This window comes from Pezoporus wallicus, unplaced genomic scaffold (assembly GCF_028554395.1).
Source record: "Pezoporus wallicus isolate ANWC-B61680 ecotype Strahan unplaced genomic scaffold, APGP_CSIRO_Pwel_v1 contig_10431, whole genome shotgun sequence".
In the NCBI taxonomy this organism is placed as follows: Eukaryota; Metazoa; Chordata; class Aves; order Psittaciformes; family Psittacidae; genus Pezoporus; species Pezoporus wallicus.
In genome coordinates this window covers 1,686,456-1,705,930 of record NW_026635891.1, presented here as the reverse complement: position 1 = coordinate 1,705,930, position 19,475 = coordinate 1,686,456, and the positions used below count along the sequence as shown (strand labels likewise).

General features: G+C 46.0%; 1 protein-coding gene across 2 annotated transcripts in view; it reads left to right on the top strand.

Annotated features, from left to right (window-relative positions):
* The window catches only part of LOC130593374 (gamma-aminobutyric acid receptor subunit beta-4), a 72,228-nt gene that overhangs the window by 14,436 nt on the left and 38,317 nt on the right, over nucleotides 1-19,475 (top strand). For both annotated transcript variants that reach the window (XM_057398448.1, XM_057398446.1), the window contains exon 3: nucleotides 12,493-12,560. In XM_057398448.1, the coding sequence (XP_057254431.1) occupies nucleotides 12,493-12,560 (68 nt within the window). The remainder of the gene's footprint in view (nucleotides 1-12,492; nucleotides 12,561-19,475) is intronic.

The following is a 19,475-nucleotide window of genomic DNA, read 5'->3' as shown; positions in this document are numbered from 1 at the left end:
CACTGACTAACTAATCTTCCCTACTACCCATGGGATGATGGACCCCTGCTACGTCTATTTTACATCTAGGGGACTTCAAGAGGGAGCAGCTTGGTGGAGATGACAGAGGAAACCTGTGGCAGAACAAGGAATAGCTTCCTGGTATTGATCTTTATTCATGAGAACAGGCCTGAGCACCTTTAATGCTCTGGTCCACAGCTTGGTCACCAAACCGTGACCTTTTCTTTGTGAAATCCTCAAAGGGAGCAGGCAAGTGGGCCCCCTTCTTGCTGCAGAGAAATGGAAGGGCTATAGCCATGGGACAGGCTCTCACATGCAGCGGGCATTAAGTTTGTTCACCAACAGTTCCCTTTCTGGCGCATGGAGCAGGAGGGCATTCCCTACCATCCTTCTCAGAAAAACTGAAATTTTGAGGATTTGATCCCTGGCTGAATATTTCAGAAAATTGTATGTGGCAGATGACATGTTCACTGTGTATGATCCTGTCATACAGGAGTTAAGTGGGGAGGAGGTCCTGCCTATTGCACTAGTTCCAACTTTCACTCTTCTTGTGCTTCTGTAATGAATCCCACCATGGGCTGTCAGCAAGAAGGGACACCAGAGCCTTCCCTGCCTCAGTGCAAGACTCCGCTCTCTGAGCCCGCAGGGTCATTTCAGCCGCTAAAAGCCATGGTAAGCTTTTATCTACTACACAGACCAGCCCCTACCAAGAGTAATGACGCAGAAGAGGTGTGCCTTACTTGATTCCTCTGGCTGTTTATCATCCTGCGCTTACATTCCTGACCAGGGCTCATCAGTCAGCTGAGATGTGAGAACACCAAACTGCCCCTTCATCTTCCACAGGTCTTAACAGCAGCTACACCACAGAACCAGGGTGGGTTTCCTGATCAGGACATCTTTCCAAACACATCCCCCCAGCTACCAGGCAGCTTCCTGGTGTTCTTCTTGCTCTTTTCCTACACACTGGCCATAGCAGAGCAATCCATCTGCAGACTTCTTTCTTTAAGGAGCTTTGCATTAGTGAGACCACAGCAGATTCCTCCAGATTGGGGGAAACTTGTAATATGGGAAAAGCCAGGTCTGGGGGCTGCACTGGGCAGTTCATAGGAATGTGTGAAGAAGGGGGCTGCCCATTGCAGGTGTAGCATCAGAGGCTGTCACATCAGGAGAGGAGGACACCCATGTTAGAGGTGGAAGCTCATTGATGGGGCATTGTCACCTTCAATTCACCAATGAAGAAGGAAATCTCCTCCTTCTTGGGAGGTCTGCAGGAAAGCCCGGTCTGCCTCTGGGGAAGGGTCTCAGCTTCATAGGAGTTTTATGGAAGTGAGGGACAGGGTAGGCTATGAGCTGAGTTTTGATTCTTATCCTCCTTTCATATCAAAAATAGAACACCCATCACAAGCTCCCCTACATGTTTTTCTTCCCTATTGCACACTAGCTCCTTGCTAGTATTTGAAGCTGGAGAGAAAAAATAAGTGATGAGTACTCAAGTTAATAATGCGTGATTATTATGTTGATGAATTGCTGGAGATGAATATATATGTAAAAGCTCTGCAAGATTCGCTCATCCGTGCATCCTGAGTGAAAGCAATTATTTTGGTGAGCAAACGGCAGTTAGTTCTAGCTCTTAATAAGAGGTGCTGGGGTAAAATGTACCCTGGTAGCTGTTGACCTGCTGAATTTCCAGGACCCCTTTTCAAATCAATCATTGCTGATATGATGGAAACACCAATGCAGGGCTCAGTCTTTCAGAAGTGACCAACTTAGAAACTTGAATTCTTCTTCCAAAACCCCTCAGTCACCACTGAGTTTTGTAAGATTTTCTCTGTCTCGAGACAAGAAAAAGCAAAACAACCTGAACAAGACACAGCCAAGTGACCCAGAAACCAGGAGATAAGAACATATCATCCCATGTGTAACGTTAGGAAAGAGGGAGGCTTGTTTTTGTGTGTGCTTTGCTTCTCATGATTTCTAACTCAGACTCATGATTTTAATGTGAATGTCATGATATTTTCAGGCTTGACCCACTCTTTTTCTTCAGTACTTGCACTGTAATGTCCTGACTGTCACTGAGTGTAAGTCTTGGGCACTGTACTACCCCAAAGCTCTGCCTTCAAGCTGAACTAAAAGACCATGTGCCCTTCATAGGATAAGGAAAGTACTGGGTGTGCAGACATGGTGGTGGGGGGCATCTATAGTCAGCATTAACAAGAGCCCCACTAGCAGGATCTGTCGGTAGGGATAAGGAAGGAACAGGGAAAGGGCTCTATCTGCACAAAGTAGCAAGAAAGGATTGACCTTCTCTCCCTTGGGTCCTCCAGCCACCGATTTTGCGCTGTGTTGAGTGATAAAGGACAAAAAGCATCTCATGGAGGTACAGCAAGGGGTCCACAGCAGGTCTGCCCCTCCTGCTCCTGGATGTCCCAGCCCTGATTTCAATATCTGTGCAAGTTTGGCACATCCTGACCTGGCTGTCTTATTTGTTTTCTTTTTTTCCCTTCATACTGCATGTGTCCAACTGGATTCTATCCAGGAATTAGGTGTTTTGGTATCCTTTAAAGACAAGAACGTAAACAGCGATGAGGAGGTGTGACTAACTCATTAAAATCTGGAAACGGGGAAAAAAAGAAAACACCTTCTTGTTGTCATTTTGTTAAAAATTACAATTCCAGATATTTGGTTGTTCTTACAAATATTTCCAAGACAGAGTAATGGATTTGGTATAAACGGTGAAGCTTGTGTTAACCCATTTAAACTAATTTGGTTCGGCTCATTTTCAGCTAAGGGGATTAGATGGCTCAGGATTTGGTAATGTGTGAGAGTGTTTTCCTAGATGGGTCACATACTCAAGTATAGGCCAGGTCTGCAGTTGTTTGGGGATGGTATTTCCAGTGCACATAAGAGACAGGATCCTCTATGTGGCAGATGTTCACTGGTAATGTGCTAGAGAAACCCAACGCTGAAAAGGTGGATCAGGACCTTTGTGCCCTGAGTGGGAAGATGAGAAGTGAGACTGATGGGCAACATGGGAGAATAAGGAGGGTGGAGGGTCCTGTGGGGTGATGGAGCCAAGTGGTTGGATCTTGGTTGGATCAGTCCCCAGCAAGCATTGGGATAGCATGAGGTGGGATGGGCTACCCTACATATAGTACCACCGCTGCCATTAGGAGCTGTTTGGTTGTGGATAGGAGGATAGTGCTGTGGTTTTCCCAGGCAGTTTGTTGCTCTCCTGCCTCCTTTGCTGCTGTAAGCAATGTCATGGTGCTGGGAAGGTCCCAGCAGTAGGGTTTCAGCCTTAATCCTACTTGAAAATGTACAGGTGTTTATGGACCTTGTAGCACTTGTGCAGGTGTCCAGCATTTTGGGTTATAAAAGTGTTTTCCAGGCTGTGAGGGAGTCCTGGGAGAGGGTCTGCTCTGAGGCTAACCTCATGAGCTGGAGAAGAGGCAGGAGAAGGCTGCTGCCTGCACTGAGGCTTGTGATGAGTGTGTTCTGGTGGAAAGCTGTGTGTGTGGGACTAAATGCCTTTGCTCCCTTTTGCACATTTCCTAGGGTTCAAAATACTTGGTGTCTGTGTGCAACCATTCTGAAGGTCTGCCCTCTTAAAAAGCAGGGTAACAGGGAGTGAGGGTAGGAAATGAGGAGCAGAAGAGTGCCAAAGGCTTCTGAGCCTGCCTGACCTAGGAGAGTGGTAGCTATGGGCATGCAGAGAAATACCTGGGTTAGTTGTAAGGCGATTGAGCAACCACAAGCTCTGAGGGCCCGAGTAAAAGCAAAAGGGCTGGACTGCTCCTGAGTCGTGTCCCCCCCCCTGCCCCGGCCCAGGTTCCAGGTAGGAGGGCAGAGCTGTGCCCCACGGCTGCACTGGCAGGGCCCACAGGGGAGATGTGCTTGCCTGCCAGGATCCTGACAGAGGTAGGAGGGAAGTCTTCTCAGGTGGAAAAACATGGGGGTGGCTGATCAGTGTGGGTCTGATGCTTCACACTGCAGCTGGGGAAAAATTGCCTGTCTTGTGTTGATCTGCTGTCAGTCTACAATTCAGTCTACAATGTAAGGCTCTGTTGCCCTCCTGCTGCTGCTCTTGGTGGAGAGAAAGAGCTGAAGGGATCTGGGGTGCTCAGTGTCTCTGCTTTGCCCAGAGATAGCTCAGTGTAACCACAGGGAAACGCAGTGCTTTCTAGTGGCCAGCTCTGCAGAGAGGGATGTAAAAGCAAAACACACAGTGTGTGTGCCCTGGAGCCTGCAAAACTACAGAGCTGGTTTGTGTGGATACCCTGGAGGACACAAGGAGGAATGTCCCTGGGAGGAGAGGAGGTGAGAGATCCTTGCTCTAGCAGCACAGTGTACCAGAAACTCAGGGTATTGCCTTCTTCTCCTGATAGTCAGATTTGGATCTGCCTTCTGCAACCACCCTGCTCCAACAAAGAAACTGATGGCTGTGGCAGCCCTGCAAAGTAAACTGCTTGTGGTCTGAGCTGGGTGTTGCCTGCTTCAAGAAATCAATGGTAGTTGAGAATTGGTGCTCTCAGTAAAGCTGCTCTTAAAGAGTTGATTCCTTGGGACCCACTGGTAGTGCCAGGTTCATAATGAACAAGTCTGGTAAGCTGATGCAGTTGTGTATGTCTGTAAATGAGAGCAAATATGCAGTTTGACATACCTGGGAAGTTATTTTCCCCTCATTTTGCTGTAACCTTACCAAGCATGCATCAGCTGGGCAAGAGAGATGAATATGGAAGGCTATCTTCGTCACTGAGGATGAAACAGCTTTAAAAATCAATGTCTCCTGCATGTTGACCCAGGCCTCTTCCAAGAGCAGATGGCATTCTGAGCAGTGAGTAATTTTTCTCAATGCTGAAAGCCCTGTGTGTGTACAGGTGCTTTGCTGAGCCCACCAGTAGTACAGACGCTGTAAGGGTTGATGTCTACTCTTTTGTTCCATTTTTAAGACTGTACATTTTAGACCTTGTTTTTATTCATCTTGGGTAGCTCTCTACCAACATCTTTTAAAATCAACCCTTATTTAGCTTCATCTGTAATCCTTCGATACCTCTGGGACAACCTTTACACTGTTCTTGCAGCCAGTTGATTGTTCTCTCTCACTTCCAAATTTCCATGGGATATTTGCAATATTCCACTCTAATACCTACTAATCCATTAAAAATGCCCATGAGATAGATTAGGTAATCCACTGCGCCTCACAGATTGTGCTCCTTAGCTTTCTGCTTTCCCTAGAATAGTTACAGAACGAGTGGTACATCTGCACTGGGAAAGCATTATTCCTCCATAAGGATCCCTCAGCACTGGCTCACAAGCAGGCACAGCTTGCTTGAGAAAATGCTCTGTATCTATTCAGATCTACAGGGACAGCTTCATTTGACAACATGCTGGAAAAGTGGCTGCCTTTATCAAGGTTAACCTGTGTGTTTGCAAAGAGCATCACAGGATAGCAGTACTTGAGCGGTCAGTTCTGCCTGCTCTGCAAGTGCTGTGTCTCTTGGCTACTTGAATTGGCCTTATTGCTTGCTTGGAGGAAAGCTTGTCTCTTCCTGAAGCCCTTGATTTGCTCAGTGTGTAGATACCCAAAAGTCTGCTCAAGAGCTCTGCTGTAGTTGTACCCTCCCTCAGGTACTCCATCAAACATGTGCTGTCCCTGATATCACTGTCTTGGTGAGAGCTTGCTCTAACTTTTCATTTCTCTTTGGAAGTCCCTAGTATTAGCCCATCTTAAATGAATAGCACAAACTCAGGCACCTGACGGGATGAGGTGAAAAGCCAGGCTGCCAGGAGAACAAAATGGGAAAGGCTGGAAATCTTCATTAGCCTCCTTGCACAGGGTGACGCTGTGTCTGCTCTGATGGGGATGGATGGAAAACCTAGCAAGGTTAGGGACAATCTTGTTCTGTGCACAGGCTCAGTGGCTTTAAAAGCACCAAGCACTCCCTAAAGAAGTATGGCAAAACGCAGGAAACCTGTCAGGCAGAAGAAACTGTTTTCTGGCAGACCTCCTTGCAGTCTCCATGCCCCTGCACAACAATGAATCCAAGGGAAAGTAGCAGCTACTGACAGCCCCAGATATTTGGGAGACCAGGGCCTTGTCTTTCTGCAGAAAAGTATCACGTGCTTCATGTGGAGAAGATTGCTCAGCAGCAGCAAGTCCCTAATAGCTCCCTGGTCCCCCACAGACAAGAAGGCAATGTCATATTTGCTGACTTGCCATGAGACCATCTCTCTTTCAGGTACTGTGTAACAGTGGCCAAAATCATAATGTCATGGCATGCTTTGCTCTTTTAAATCCAATGGATGTCATGGAGTGATATATGCTAGGAGTAGCAGCCTCTGTATGTGTCTGATGTCCCTGGCTGTTGTGCTGAGCCTGCAAGATAAGTGTTGGCTGTGGGTGAGGTCATGGAAATAAGAGTGAAAAACCAAGTGGGAAAAAGGGTTGGAGAATATTTAATGGATATTTAAACCTAGATTTTGTTGGAAAAGTTTAAGTAGGCTCTTAAAAGACCCTGCTGAACTTGGCACTTCCAGATGTCACCGCAAATCACTGGTGCTGGGTGAAAGTGGTTCCCAAAATGTTTCTGCTTTCATGATACACAGTCAAGTTTTCTCACTTCTAAAGCAATGTTAACACTTAACTGAGTATGTGCCTGATGCTGTGCATAAGCTATAAAAAAAATAAATAAATAGGAAAGGAACAGGAAAATCACTGTTGAAAAACTTCTTTGTGATTGGCTTGAGTAGCCTGCTGGGATGGCATCCTTTAGACATTCTCTTATTAACTGCTGTAGCAGAGCATCAGTCTTGAGATCCGTGAGCACAGCTATTATGAAGATACCAGTTTGTGAACTCTTCTTACAATCCTCCTATGTGGTGAAAATCCAGGTGCATTTCTATCCTTCCTGTCCTGGGGTGCAGGTAAAGACTCCTTCGTTGTGAATTTGAGTATCTTTTGAGTTATCTTTTGGGTATGTTAAAAAATCTATGGCCCAGGACTAATTAGTCCATCAGCTGAAAATGATTCAGTTTTCACGTTTGGGAGGCACAGAGTGGGGCTTCTTAAGAGATCATATGGTTGCATCCAGGCAGCAGCTCCTCAGCTAGTGATAAGGCGCATACGAAATGTGTGACCTTCTGCATCTCTATTACCTGGGAGCTCTTTCCTCCTAACTAACCATGTCTGTTAGCCCTTGTATAACCAACTCATCGCTGCATGTAGCAGTGACGTGGGTCATGGTTTTAAGCTGTAAACATAAAGCCAGGGTGCCCTGAGGTTCAGTGCTGTGAACAAAGCAGAGGCAGCAGCTTGGACAAACCATTTTCTGCAGAAAGACCAAGTAGATACTGAATCAAGGGATACTGATTCCCTCGCTCAGGAATAAGACTGAAGGAAAAAGTCCTGGGAGTGTAATTACAGTCTGTCCACTGATCATGGCTTTGGCAAGCCTGACAGTGTCCTAACTGCTGATGCTGTTTGGAGGGAGGATCACTGAAAATGCAGATAAGGTGCTGCAATCCTGTAGTTACATTTATCGTCAAACCTTGCCCTCTTCATGCCTGCCTGTCTTACCCTGCATTTGCAGTAACAGTTCTGCCAGCCTGTGCAGGGCAATCATGTCTGGGACTTGCTGTTTCTGGTCTCTAGTACCACTGCTGTCCTTTGGCTTCTGGAGAGCTGGGGATGAGGAGCCAGGTTTTACATGGTCTTATGCCTTATGTGGGTATTTACCATTGCAGGGTAAGGCACAGACCTGTTCTATATGTAGGCTTAGTGGCTGAAGCCTCTAATATCTCTGGTTGGGTTTGTTTACTCAGCAGAAGGCCTTAAAGCAGCTTTCCTGCTGCTGCAGAGATCTCAGAGACTGGTGATGCCACAGGCAGGGTGCAAGCAAGGAATGCTGGGGCTCATGCACAAAGCTGTCTTGAATAATCTTTTCTCTTGTCCTAAACAGACAGTACTGTACTCCCTCATCCTGCATGCATGATGCACTCTACTGGCAAGAACTAGGCTGCCCCTTTAGCATCTCTAACCTCCTACACGAAGTGAGCAGCTCCCAGGGTGGGTGCAGTGGGTTTGGAGATGCTTCTCCAATGCTGTACACAGGAGGTTGTTTTTTCTTTTCTCTGTACTGGTGACGTTCACTTCTGTGGCTGATTTCTGGGTACCATGCTTTAAAATAGAGATGTAGACAAATGGGCAAAAGGCCAGGGGAGAGCAGCACTAATTGTCAGAGCTTTAGAAAACATGACCTCTGAGGAGAGGTTGAAGAAATCAGGTGCATTTAATCTAGTATTGGTGGAGGAAGGAGAGGGATGTCATGGTTTCTCAGTACATAAAAGCTGTTGTTAAGGAAGGATGATTGATCTATTCTTTCACTTTCACTGGGGGGAAATGATGAGACAAACCTGCCTTTACACTGCAGAGAAGTTTCAGTTTGGAAATTTAGGAAAATCCTGTGCAGTGAAATGCAGGATGAGCTTGTCCAGGGGAGCCGTGGAATTTTGACACTGGTGATTTAAAGGCATCTCTGGTCTGCTTCAGTGGAAGATAAGGGCTGTGCAACCTCCCAAGATCCCTGTTGGTGCATTTGCTCCTGTAGTTTAAGCAAAAGGGTAGGTTTGAGGCTGATGCCTGTCCCTTAGCAACCGCAAGCCTCGGCTCTGCCAACATTGCCAAGTTCACGTGGTCAGAAATGCATCAACCAGGCTCCTCAAAGCATTGGCTGTAGTTCATAAAACTGGTGTGGCTTCAGTGGATGATAAAGTAAGCTGTTTGTCTGCCCTGGTTTTGAGTCTTTTTTGGCTGTATCTCTATTGCAGTTGGGGATCTGATGGCAAAGAAACCCAGGCTTGCTCTAGTCTAACGTTCTGGGGTAGGAGTGGAGAAGAGGGGAGCTTGGACCTTAGTACAGGGCGGTTGTCCAAGTAAGAACACACTGTCTAGAGACCTGTTATATTGAATTTTGTGCTATGTCTTTGCTACTTTCTACAACTGAGGTACCAGGCTGACATCTGGAAGCTATGTCTTGATCAAGGCCGCCGTCACCTCTGGTTGCAGTGCAGGCAGACACGGGGTGGAAGCAACCTTTCCTCTGCAGTCGTGCCATAGGAATGACTTCTACCGTAGCAACATGACTCTAGGTTCTGGAACTTTTAAATGCTATAAAATGTGAAAGTAATAACTGGTTGCTGGGAAAATATTGCAGATTAGCACAACTTGTTCTCTACCTTGACTGTTTTTATATGTGACAAGTATCATTTGCAAAAAAAAAAAAAAGGCAGGTTTTATTATAACTCTTTTGTCTGCTTCCCTTCCAGCTTCCCAAGTACATTTTTCACAGGCATCAAATTAATTTCAGGACAAAATGTTGGTGATTCCTCCAGTGGCAGTGTGAAAAGGGGATGTGCGAGTGCGCCATTCCTGGGTGAATGTGGCAGAATTTCTCACACTCCCTCGCTCGTGATCTTGCCTACAAATCTTTCCTGGGTATAAGCTTTTTCTTTAAGGGGAGAAGGAATAGGTCTTTGCACCCACTTGTCAAGGCACAGATAAAAACATGGACCTTTAATATTAGGTTTTCCTCTTTTGCCTTGTCTCAGATACACGAATGCAGTCCTATGGTTTTGGATAAATTCACAGATGACATTATCCCATGTTTAAATACCCTACTTTTGTATTCCTCTTGCCTGAAGCTATTATTGTTGGCAGAATTGATGTCCTTTGTTTATTATGTGTACCACTTACAGCCTGAACATTGGGCACCAACCAGTCTAGTTTATCGTCAGGCTGCAGTAAAGGTAGGGCATGCTTTTTCTGTTGGCTGTGTACATGCTCTTGTGTCTCTGTCCTGAGGAGACTTCAAGCCAGTCTTCACAACAGGGATGGAGAGGGTGAAATGGCTTCTCTGTGGTCAAGCTAAGAGTTGGTCCAGTAAAGGCAGGACTTTGCATACCTTCGTCTTTGGAGTGTTTGTATGACAGTCACACACTTCTGCCTGTGAGCTGATGGGCATACACACCAGGGCTTGCAAGCAGGCAGCAGAGCCTCCCACTTGCTGTGATGGATGGGGTTGTGCTCAGAGTAGCCAAGAGGAACATTGCTGACTGTGCATGGGAGCTGGGTGCAGCTGAGCCAGGGTGATGGGGAGCAGTGTGGCTGATCTCCACTCCAGCGTTCGCCTTGGAGCTGGGAGTCAGGAGGTCTGGATCTTATCCATGGCTCTGACACTGAGTCACTGCATGACCTCCGGCGCTCAGATACCATGGTGATGAACACAGCACAAATGTCTAGACAGATAGATTAGATTGGATAGAGTCTGTATTTGACAAATATTTGTATATCGCCACTGTCAGTGCTCCCCTGCTATAGCCACCCAACCTGCTGGTTTCATTGGGTCTCCTACACAGCAGCAGGGGGAAGAACCACTTTTTTGCACTGAGGAAGGAGGGGACACATAGCCACAGTGACACAGGTACCAGTGGTGACAAACTGAAAGTAAAGCAGGCAGTAGGGCAACTGCTGGAGGAAACAACAGGGAATGGCAGAAAGTCTCCAGAGTCAGGGGCTGGCTTCACCCCAGCTCTGCTGTAGCCCTGTGCATGGCCCCATCTTTCCTCCTGTAACCAACTAGTCTGTAAGATCCGCAGGCAAGTGGTGACTTCCTTCTCCTGCCATGGCTTCTATCACAAGGCCTAAGTTTCAGGAAAAAAGGACAATCTACCAAAGTGGTAACTTCCCTAAAAGCTTTCCTATGGCATTGAGACTCTGGCACAAGGGAGGGTGAAGGAGAATTGGCTTTCCCTGAAGTGACTTTTGGTTATTTTCCCACCTGGTTCCCTTGTGAAAGATGAATGTAGCATACACCAAAGATGTGGCTGGAACTGTGCCTGTGTAGGGATTCTCAGAGGCTCTGCAAGGTGTCCTGAGCACCCTACCAGTGAGTCAGGGGTGCTGGGAAAGAGCAGTACCTCTTTAAGGCTATTTGCATAGCAGGGCCTAATTACAGTTGTTGATTCTGATGTTTTCAGTGTTGTTCATATTCCATTAAAGAATAATGCCGCTTAATTTGCAGCAGAGGGTCGCGGTTAACAGTGCACCCAATCACAAGACAGCCCTAATGACACTACTTCCCTACTTCTGGTAACACATAATTAAAAAATCACTTCATTTCCAGTTGTGTGGTTCTCCCCTCTCCCCCAATCTCCTGATTACTTTCTAAGCCATTTCATGATTATCTGTAAATATTTCAACACTTGTATCTACTAATGAGTCCATGGAAGAGTTAATACCTTGAGTGGCATAACTGTTTGCCATTCCCTTTCTAGTGCCGCATTGCAAGGAGTCATTTTCCACCTTGCACATGTGAGAGGAGGGGCTTTCCTTGCAGTGGGATTCGGTTTGTGCTCTCACAGTGGGGATGACAGAAAAGGGGTAGTACTCAGAAACCCCATCTCAAGTTAGAGGAGGGGTTTTGCAGGGTTTTGTAGTAGATGTGTATCTCTACAAATTGTTTTATGGTGGCTTCAACCTCAGTGAAAGGGCTGTCCTGTTTGCTGGCTGTGGGAGCTGCCTGTTAAAGGGGCTTAAGTAGAACTGGATATGAGTCTGGATCTAGCTGGGATGCTCACATCTGGAAGAGTTGGCTGAAATGTCTGGTTTCTGCCTTGAGACTAATACAGGTAATACAGCTCTTGCCCTGGGAGGGCAATAGGTCTGGCTGTGGCTGCCCTTGTGCGGTGCTCCTTCACAAGCTCATCTCGCATGTCACAGTCAGTGGCACTTACTGCAGCATGAGAGTGGCTTGGTCACGGGGTAAGGGAAGATCTGAATTTCCTAGCAAACCTCTGCCGATGGCTGCAGGTGAGAGGATGTGGAGTGACATGTGCCCTGATGCCTGTTGTTGAAATGGGGAATCTGTTCTCTAATCCAAGCGTAGGTCTGCTTTGAAAAGCCGCTATACAAATGCTGCTTTCTCACTTCATAGATCTGCTTCCTGTATTTGTCTGGTATCTTGGGTATTAAAATCCACTTGGGGTTTTCAGACTGAGCACTCAGAGCTGACAGAGTGATGGAGGAGTGAGCTGAAGTATCTTTCCAGCCAGTGTGTTGCATGGGCTTGATTGCTATGTTCTTTGTATGGTCAATCAGTAACACCTTATGCAAGCCCACTGGGAGCCTACTGATGGTCTCTGAAGGCATTATTTGGAATAACCAGAGATAATTGTATAACTAGGGGGTAATTAACTTCCAGGAATTGAAGAATCAAGCATTGGCTGCACTGCTTCTAAGGGTGAGCCTGTAAAGCCTGGAATTAGAGAAATGTGCTCAAATGATTAGAGAAGAATACATGTGATTCAGAAATTTTTGATAATTGGGGAATGTGAGGCTGTTTAAAATCACATCCGTGCATTTCTAGGCAATTCTTTAATAGCAGATAAGGCAGGAAGGCTTGAATATGGTCCTAACGCAATCCCTTTATGTTTCAGGTAACCCTGTCACAGTGGGAATGAGCATCCATATCTCCAGCATTGACCAGATCTCTGAAGTCAACATGGTAAGTTTGGGAACCAAAAAAAAATCTAATAAGCTGTTCTTCCCTTTTCTGTTTGAGGTGTGCTTCCAAGACAATGGCTCCTTGGAGCCACCTCAGATCTGAGGGTGCATTCTGAAAAGCAGGGTAGTCACACCCCTGCTTCCTTCACCTCCTACTACAGATCTTTCCTGCAGCTGGGAAGGTGTTGGAGGAGGAGTGACACTTCTCTGGTACTGAAGAAGTGGGTTTTTTCTTCTGCTCTAGACACAGAATTTTGAGGGGTGATGAGAGCTCTGGTTTAAGACAGAATTCTTCCTCACTAAACCATCAGGGATTCAAGGATGATTTCCCCACGTATGATGAAAGAGACAATCAAACACTCAACTGAGCTCTAGAAATTACATTTTTCTCCCAAATTTCTTAGCATGCTGGTTTCAGTCTGAGCCTTGAACCTTCCTCCCCCTGAGTAGCCTGTGTTACTGACATTGCCTCTCAGTTGTCCCCCGTAGCCTCAGCCCAACCCTAAGCTGAAACAAGCCTGAACTCACTGAAACAATGCTTTGCAAGACAGGACTGGCATGTGGGACCTCTGTGGTACACACCTACCCCTGCTGCTGGTACTTGTGATGTGATTGGACATGCTGGAAGACTGTAGTTCTCTTCCTAATGTGTGGTAAATTCCAGTAGGGTCAGTCAACGTCTATACTGGCACGCTGAAGTATCCCTGTGAACACGTGGATGGAGGAGCTCTGCTGGCACCTCTGGAGCTAGTGGCATCTTATCCAGAGTATACTCACATCCCTTATACTTCTGTGCTGGTTGCACAGCCACCTTACAGAGCCATTAATGCTTATGCCTTAAAAGAGTAGATGATAATTGTACTTTTCAGTTGACACGAAGGCAGTGGTGGCTTTACAGGCAGCCTGCGCCTGCCAAGTTGGGAAACGGTGGCTTTTCATGTTTACTGGTGGCAATTTGGCATTTCCTTGGAGATCTGCACTGGAAAGAGAGGCATCTGATGGAACTCTGGTTTTGGTTGGCACTTTTAGGCTGGAGTTTTTCATACCACTGAGAAGAAAATACCTGCTCGGATAGCAACAGTTTGGGGTGATGTTTGAAACTTACATTGGTCATGGTTTGGATACACATCCAAGCCTGTGGTATCTGTACCTCAGAAGCCCCTAGCGTCTAGCAGAGGACATAGATTGCACTGATCACTGCCTAATCTTGCCTTCTGCCTTCCTACCCAGAGGCTTTTCCTCCAATCCCCTTTCCAAGAGGCTGAGTGGAGTGGAAGGCTGGTGGGTATCTCCTGGCAGCAGCTGTCCTGTTCCTCAGTTCCTTACCCATTCAGGAGAATCCTAGGCCAGTTTAGAGCTCTTGCTGTTCAAGTCAATTAAAACCTTGGTCTCCCAGTGCTCCTGTCCTATTTAGCTGTTTCTGGACTCTCCTGCCCTGTTTCCCTGGCCCACCAGCTATTCTGCTGTTGCATGGTGGGGAGGAGGGGAGGAGAGACAATCTGAGTAAGTCATTTTTGTTTCCAAACTGCTTGAAAATCCTGGATGCAAATGACCCAGGGTGAAGGGCCAACCATAAACATCCACGTTCTCATGAAACAGCTTCTTCTGCAGGCTCTTTGCTATCATCCCACCATTACCATATTTATCTGCATGGTGTGTTACACCTTGGTCGAGTAACAGTGACACTGGGCAGTGTGTACAGTCAGAAAATCAAGTACAGACCTATGTTCCCATTGCATTGGTTAGTTGTGTTTGAGGTTAGGCTCAACTTAGAAGAGCCAGATGGCTTAACCTAGTTCCATCTATCTTGCCTGTCAGGCCAGAGCTCAACTTTGAGTCATCTCCTCCCCCAGTCTCAACTTGGACCTGAATTTTCCTATGCAATGAACCAGCTGTCACCTTCCTTGCAGAATGAACAATTTGGGGTCTGGACCTGTAGCTTAAGACCCCAGCTTACACAGACATAAAGGAGTGAGGGATTTAGTTCTCACCTTACCTGTACCACCTGCACTGATCATCTTCTCTAGACCTGAGAAGATAGCTGAGCACTGCAGAAGCAGGTTCAGGATGAGTCTCCTGCTGGAGATGTGTCTGTGGACTACAAAGGCTGATGAAGTGCTTTGTCATACCTGTTGTGAAGGTCTGTGGCCAGGCCTTAGCAATGCTTTCCAACCCTTGCCATGGGAATGCGATGCTCTCCCCTCTCCAGTAAACAACTGCTTCCCTCTGCCTGAGAATGGCTGGAGCAAATGTGTATGCATGGAGCTGGGCAGAAACAGCAGCAATAATGTCTCTGTGGGATGCATGGGAGAGCAGGTTTCCTGGCATGGACCTTTATCCACATGCTGCTCTGGATCTTGCAGAACTTGGGCAGCCCTGTTGGTGGACATTATGTGTTTTAATGGATATATATTCTTCTGCCTTTCCCTTCACGTTCATGCCATGCTCTGTTGATACTGGGAAGGCATGTCACTTCTAGGCTTCTCACTACCCCTCCTGGCTCTCTGTTTTAATTGACAAGCACAATCTACCCATGCTTCTTGCATTTATTAAGGCAAGGGGAGAATGGGGAAAAAGTGAGAACATGTGAGAACCTACACAAGATCAAGGTCTATAAGCACCATGGAGAGGTAGCTTCAAAAAGGGGGTGAAAAAATCAGAATCCTCTTAAAGAACAAACATTTAGGGAGCAGAGGAATTGTCATGTGATATAAGTTTCCTGAAGAGATTTTCTGGGCATCGGTCTTCTATGTGACAGATGCCCCAGGGAAAGGGCTGTGCCTTATCCCTGCTCTGGACATGGATACTGGCAAGAAAAACAAGGCATTTTTTGGCATTATGTGTGATTGGGAAAGGGACTGTGCAATGAATAAATTAAAGGCACACAAGTGAAGCTGTGTTGTCATGGCAACCAAATAGTTTCTATTGTTCCACAAGGAGTATTATTACTTACTGCCCCTTGTAGGATAATTAATTAATCCTCAGACATCCTTTTGGGAACAATGACCGTGGTGCTGGGGCTGGGCAGGCTGAGGAGAGCCCCCAGCTCTCCTGTGTCTTGCCCTGGGACTCCCAGTGCCTGCTGGCTGTGTGATGGCAGGGAACAAGTGCTGTCAGTGATCAGCTGTTTCATGATTCCAGAGGTTGCTTTCCACACAAGTCCAGCTGGATGTGGAGGAATACAGCTTCACTCATGACCTAAAGAATACTCCTTGCCTTCACTTGCATAGGAACTGTATTCCCAAAGCGATGATATAGTGACATTTCAATCCTGGAGGATAGAGGACTCTCTACAAAGGCAACACAGTTAAGTCTTTATGCTGGAAGTTCCCAGACACTCTGATATACAGAACGCTTTCCTGCTGCCTGCACATGCTGTGTGTTTCCTGGTGCCACACCGTACAAATTTGATGTACCTCTATCTCCTTGAAGGTCGTGCCCAGATATTTCTCAGAAGATGGAGTCACGAGAGCATGCAGGATGTTCTTGGGTACAGTACTGGCCTTGTAATGGTCTCCCAGTGATAAGGGACCAAAACTACTACTAAAAAAAATGGCACCCTGTTCATCATAGCTGCCGCCTGTGTGTGGTCAGCCGTATGTTCAAGCTCACCTGCTAGAGTAATGCTTTATTACTGCTTACTCCTCTTAGCCCTGTGAAGCAATGCTGAGCTGCAGCCTCCATTCTTGTCAGTGACTAGAAGGATTATTTGGGGAGCCAAGATCAGTGACATCAATTGAAATGCCTGGGAAAAGGTGCCAAGGACAGGCCAAATAGGTATCGGGGAGGGCATGTTTGACTGACAAACCCTCTGGGAAGTGCTGATCCATGAAGATGAAATGTCTAGCTGGGAGTCTTTTCATATCCTGCACAAATTTGCAAGTTGGGGATTTAAAGGCAGTCTGCAAAGAGGAAAATCTTCATAATAATGTTCAGTAGCTCAGAAGATCTGCATAGAATGGAAGGATGGTATATCCTAGCTCTCCTTAAAGGAAATGGGCTGGATGAATGATCTGCTGAATGCCATTTTGCTACAGATGGTTGATCGCAGTAAGCATGGAACACATGCAGGTATTTATAGATGCTCATTGGTGCATAGTGGTACTTGGACAGTGCTATGTTCAGAACTCTTAGTATGGTACCCCGGTTATTGGAGAGCCTATTAGTTCTTCTGACCCAGGAGAATGAAAAGCACTGGCAGTGTGGACCTCAAGACACCCTGCAGCTGAAGCAGCATGCAGGTTTCTGTCCTTGTGGTACATGGTCTGAGTACTGCCCAAAGTCACTATCACCTTAGTGGTCTGCTTCAACCAGCCTGCTTTGGTGGATCCAATTCTGACTGTATCCTGAATCAGTGGCTTCAGAAGGAGCTGGAAGTCTTTCCCCACTCTTATATGTCCTTTCAGCACACAGCTGAAGACTAGCATGTTCAGGGCATATTGTACTTTCTCTATGGTGGGACAAGAGGCTAATACTTCCAACTGTAGCCTTTCCTCTCTCTAGGTAATCTCTGGGGACATATTTTTCTAGTACCTGACAGTACAGATTCAAGCATTGATGAACTATTTCAATAAGAAGAACAACAGAAGTTCTGTATGCATTTGAAATACGAGATGGTTCCCCTTCATAACGCTTCAATTTTCGTGCCCTATGATCTGTGCAGTTTAAACCTGCTCTCTCCCGCATATCTGCACACCGTAGACAGCTTGGAGCATCCAGCCATGTAGCTGTGATTTCTTTGTGACTCCTATAATTTATTCATCCCAAGATGCTCTCCTACATCTGCAATAACATCGTTTCAGTTTGTATAGCACTAGCTTTAAAGTTTTATAAACCTGGTGACAAGTTGAAAAGTTACAAAAGGATTGTTGTAGAGGGATAGCGCAAGAAACAAGGCTTCCAGATAGAAATGTTTGCAGGAATATACGTGTTAAAGGAACGATGCCTGTGGGATTGGTAATACCTTTTGCAGTGCAGATAGGTTAGAGGTTGGTGCAAGATGATTGGCAGAGCTGGCCTTGATGCTTCATTGCTTCCTGCTCCCTACTCATGTATGACCTGTTGCCATGCTACTGTCTTGTCAGAGCGACTGTACTTGTGCTGGCGTAATGCCTGCTATTTCCCAACTTCCCAAAGCTTGCTTGAAATATAAACTGGCTTGTTTGGCAAAGAAGTTTTCCCTGTTTGAGAGATGTAAAACGCATCCCAAGACAGCAATGAGCAGCAAGGGTGTTAAATTGGCTTTTATCTCAAAAGAAAGTGGATCAGGTTGCGTGTAAGGGTGATCTTGACCAGGGCAGTTATGCCATTGTCAATGGGGCATCACTCTTCTCACTCCATCAAATTTTCCTTCTATTAATTAGGCATGCTTGAGATAGCCTTTGTGGTGGAATCTGTCCTGATCAAGCTTTGGAGTTCTGTTTTCACTGAAATATGAAAAAGCACCAATTAGTTGAATTTCAATTCCAGTGTAAGTCATGCACAGTAATATGTGTGCTTGACTGCTCTATGCTGGGCGTATTTGATGAAAGAAGGCAGTGTGGATGGCTAGGCTCCATGAGAGGCTTTCTTTGGTACCGAACACAGCAACCTCTTAGGCTCTATATTCTCCTTTTCAGAGTTCTTTGCCTTTGGACCTTTTCAGGAAAGGAGAAGGGAAAGGCAGAAAAAAATATATCCATGTGAATTGTTGATCTGGAGGCGTGATGTCCAATCTATTCTCAAACTGTTCTGACAATCAAATTGTGTATGCAAAATGCTGGTTTCCTTGGGGCTGATGCAGCTTTGGCAGTAGCCTGTGAGGACTCTCATCATACCCTCTGTATGCTTGTAATAACGAATATAAACAACTTCACTGCACTATGCCCCTGAAAAGGATTTTCCATTGGTATAGATGTTTGGAGCTTTAGAAACCAAGATTTTTTAAGAAGAGGCTTCTACTATTTTACTGTATCTATACTACCATATATCTTTTTCAAATATATTAGCATTTTTCTTACTCTTAACTAAGAATGTTCTGTTTTGTTGTCATCCCTGTGCAGTGGAGAAATGACATACAGATATTTCCCAGTCAGTCTGTTCTATGTCCCTGGGTATCCAAAGGTTTTTAAAAAGCAAAGGTTAAAGCATTTAAATCCTACAGTCTGAGGGGAGTTACATACAATGAGATACAAGTATGACATGACACTCCAGTGCTGTAAATGTTTCCATGTAGCCTAGGGTATCTCCAGCCCTGTGATACTGTGGTATCTACACTGAGCCTGTGCGTATACATTACATCTTGGTATTTAAGGCTGCTGAATATTGAAGACTGCCAAAATTTAGTGAAACTAAGAGGCAGTTTTGATGCTGAGCTGTAATGGAACTGCAGGGACTGTAGTCCTGTTGGATTGCTGTAGGTTTCTGGGATGGTAGTGTGGCAGGTAGCAAAGGATGCAGCGGAGCCTTGGTGCTGGAGAGCAGCCAGATCCTACAGTGTGGTGTAGTAAGACTGGTAAACTCTAACTTAGGGTGAGATATCCCCAGCAACAGCAAGTAGCTTGTGCATAAACATACAACCACTTGGCTAGCTGAGGAAAGCAGCATCATCTTCATGCTTTCCCTCTGCTAGAGGGATGTTTGGAGAAACAAAAGATAGTTTTAGCAGGGTGGAGAGTAACCTCCAAACCTTCTAGACATAGCAGCTTTGAGCTGGTCTCTTTTGCAGGCAGGAGGTGCCACTGCCTGCTCTGTGGCCCATCTAGATATATGGGAAGAGTAGAAATTGACTGAGCTTCTAGAAACATCTTTGCAGCAAAGCAGATGTCAGGGACCCATCTTATCTGCCATTGCTAGATTTGAGGTTGCTTCGTCTATCCTTGCAGTGGTGACATCCTGCTACTGCTGAGGCTCTTATACAGTCTAAAAAGACAAGAAT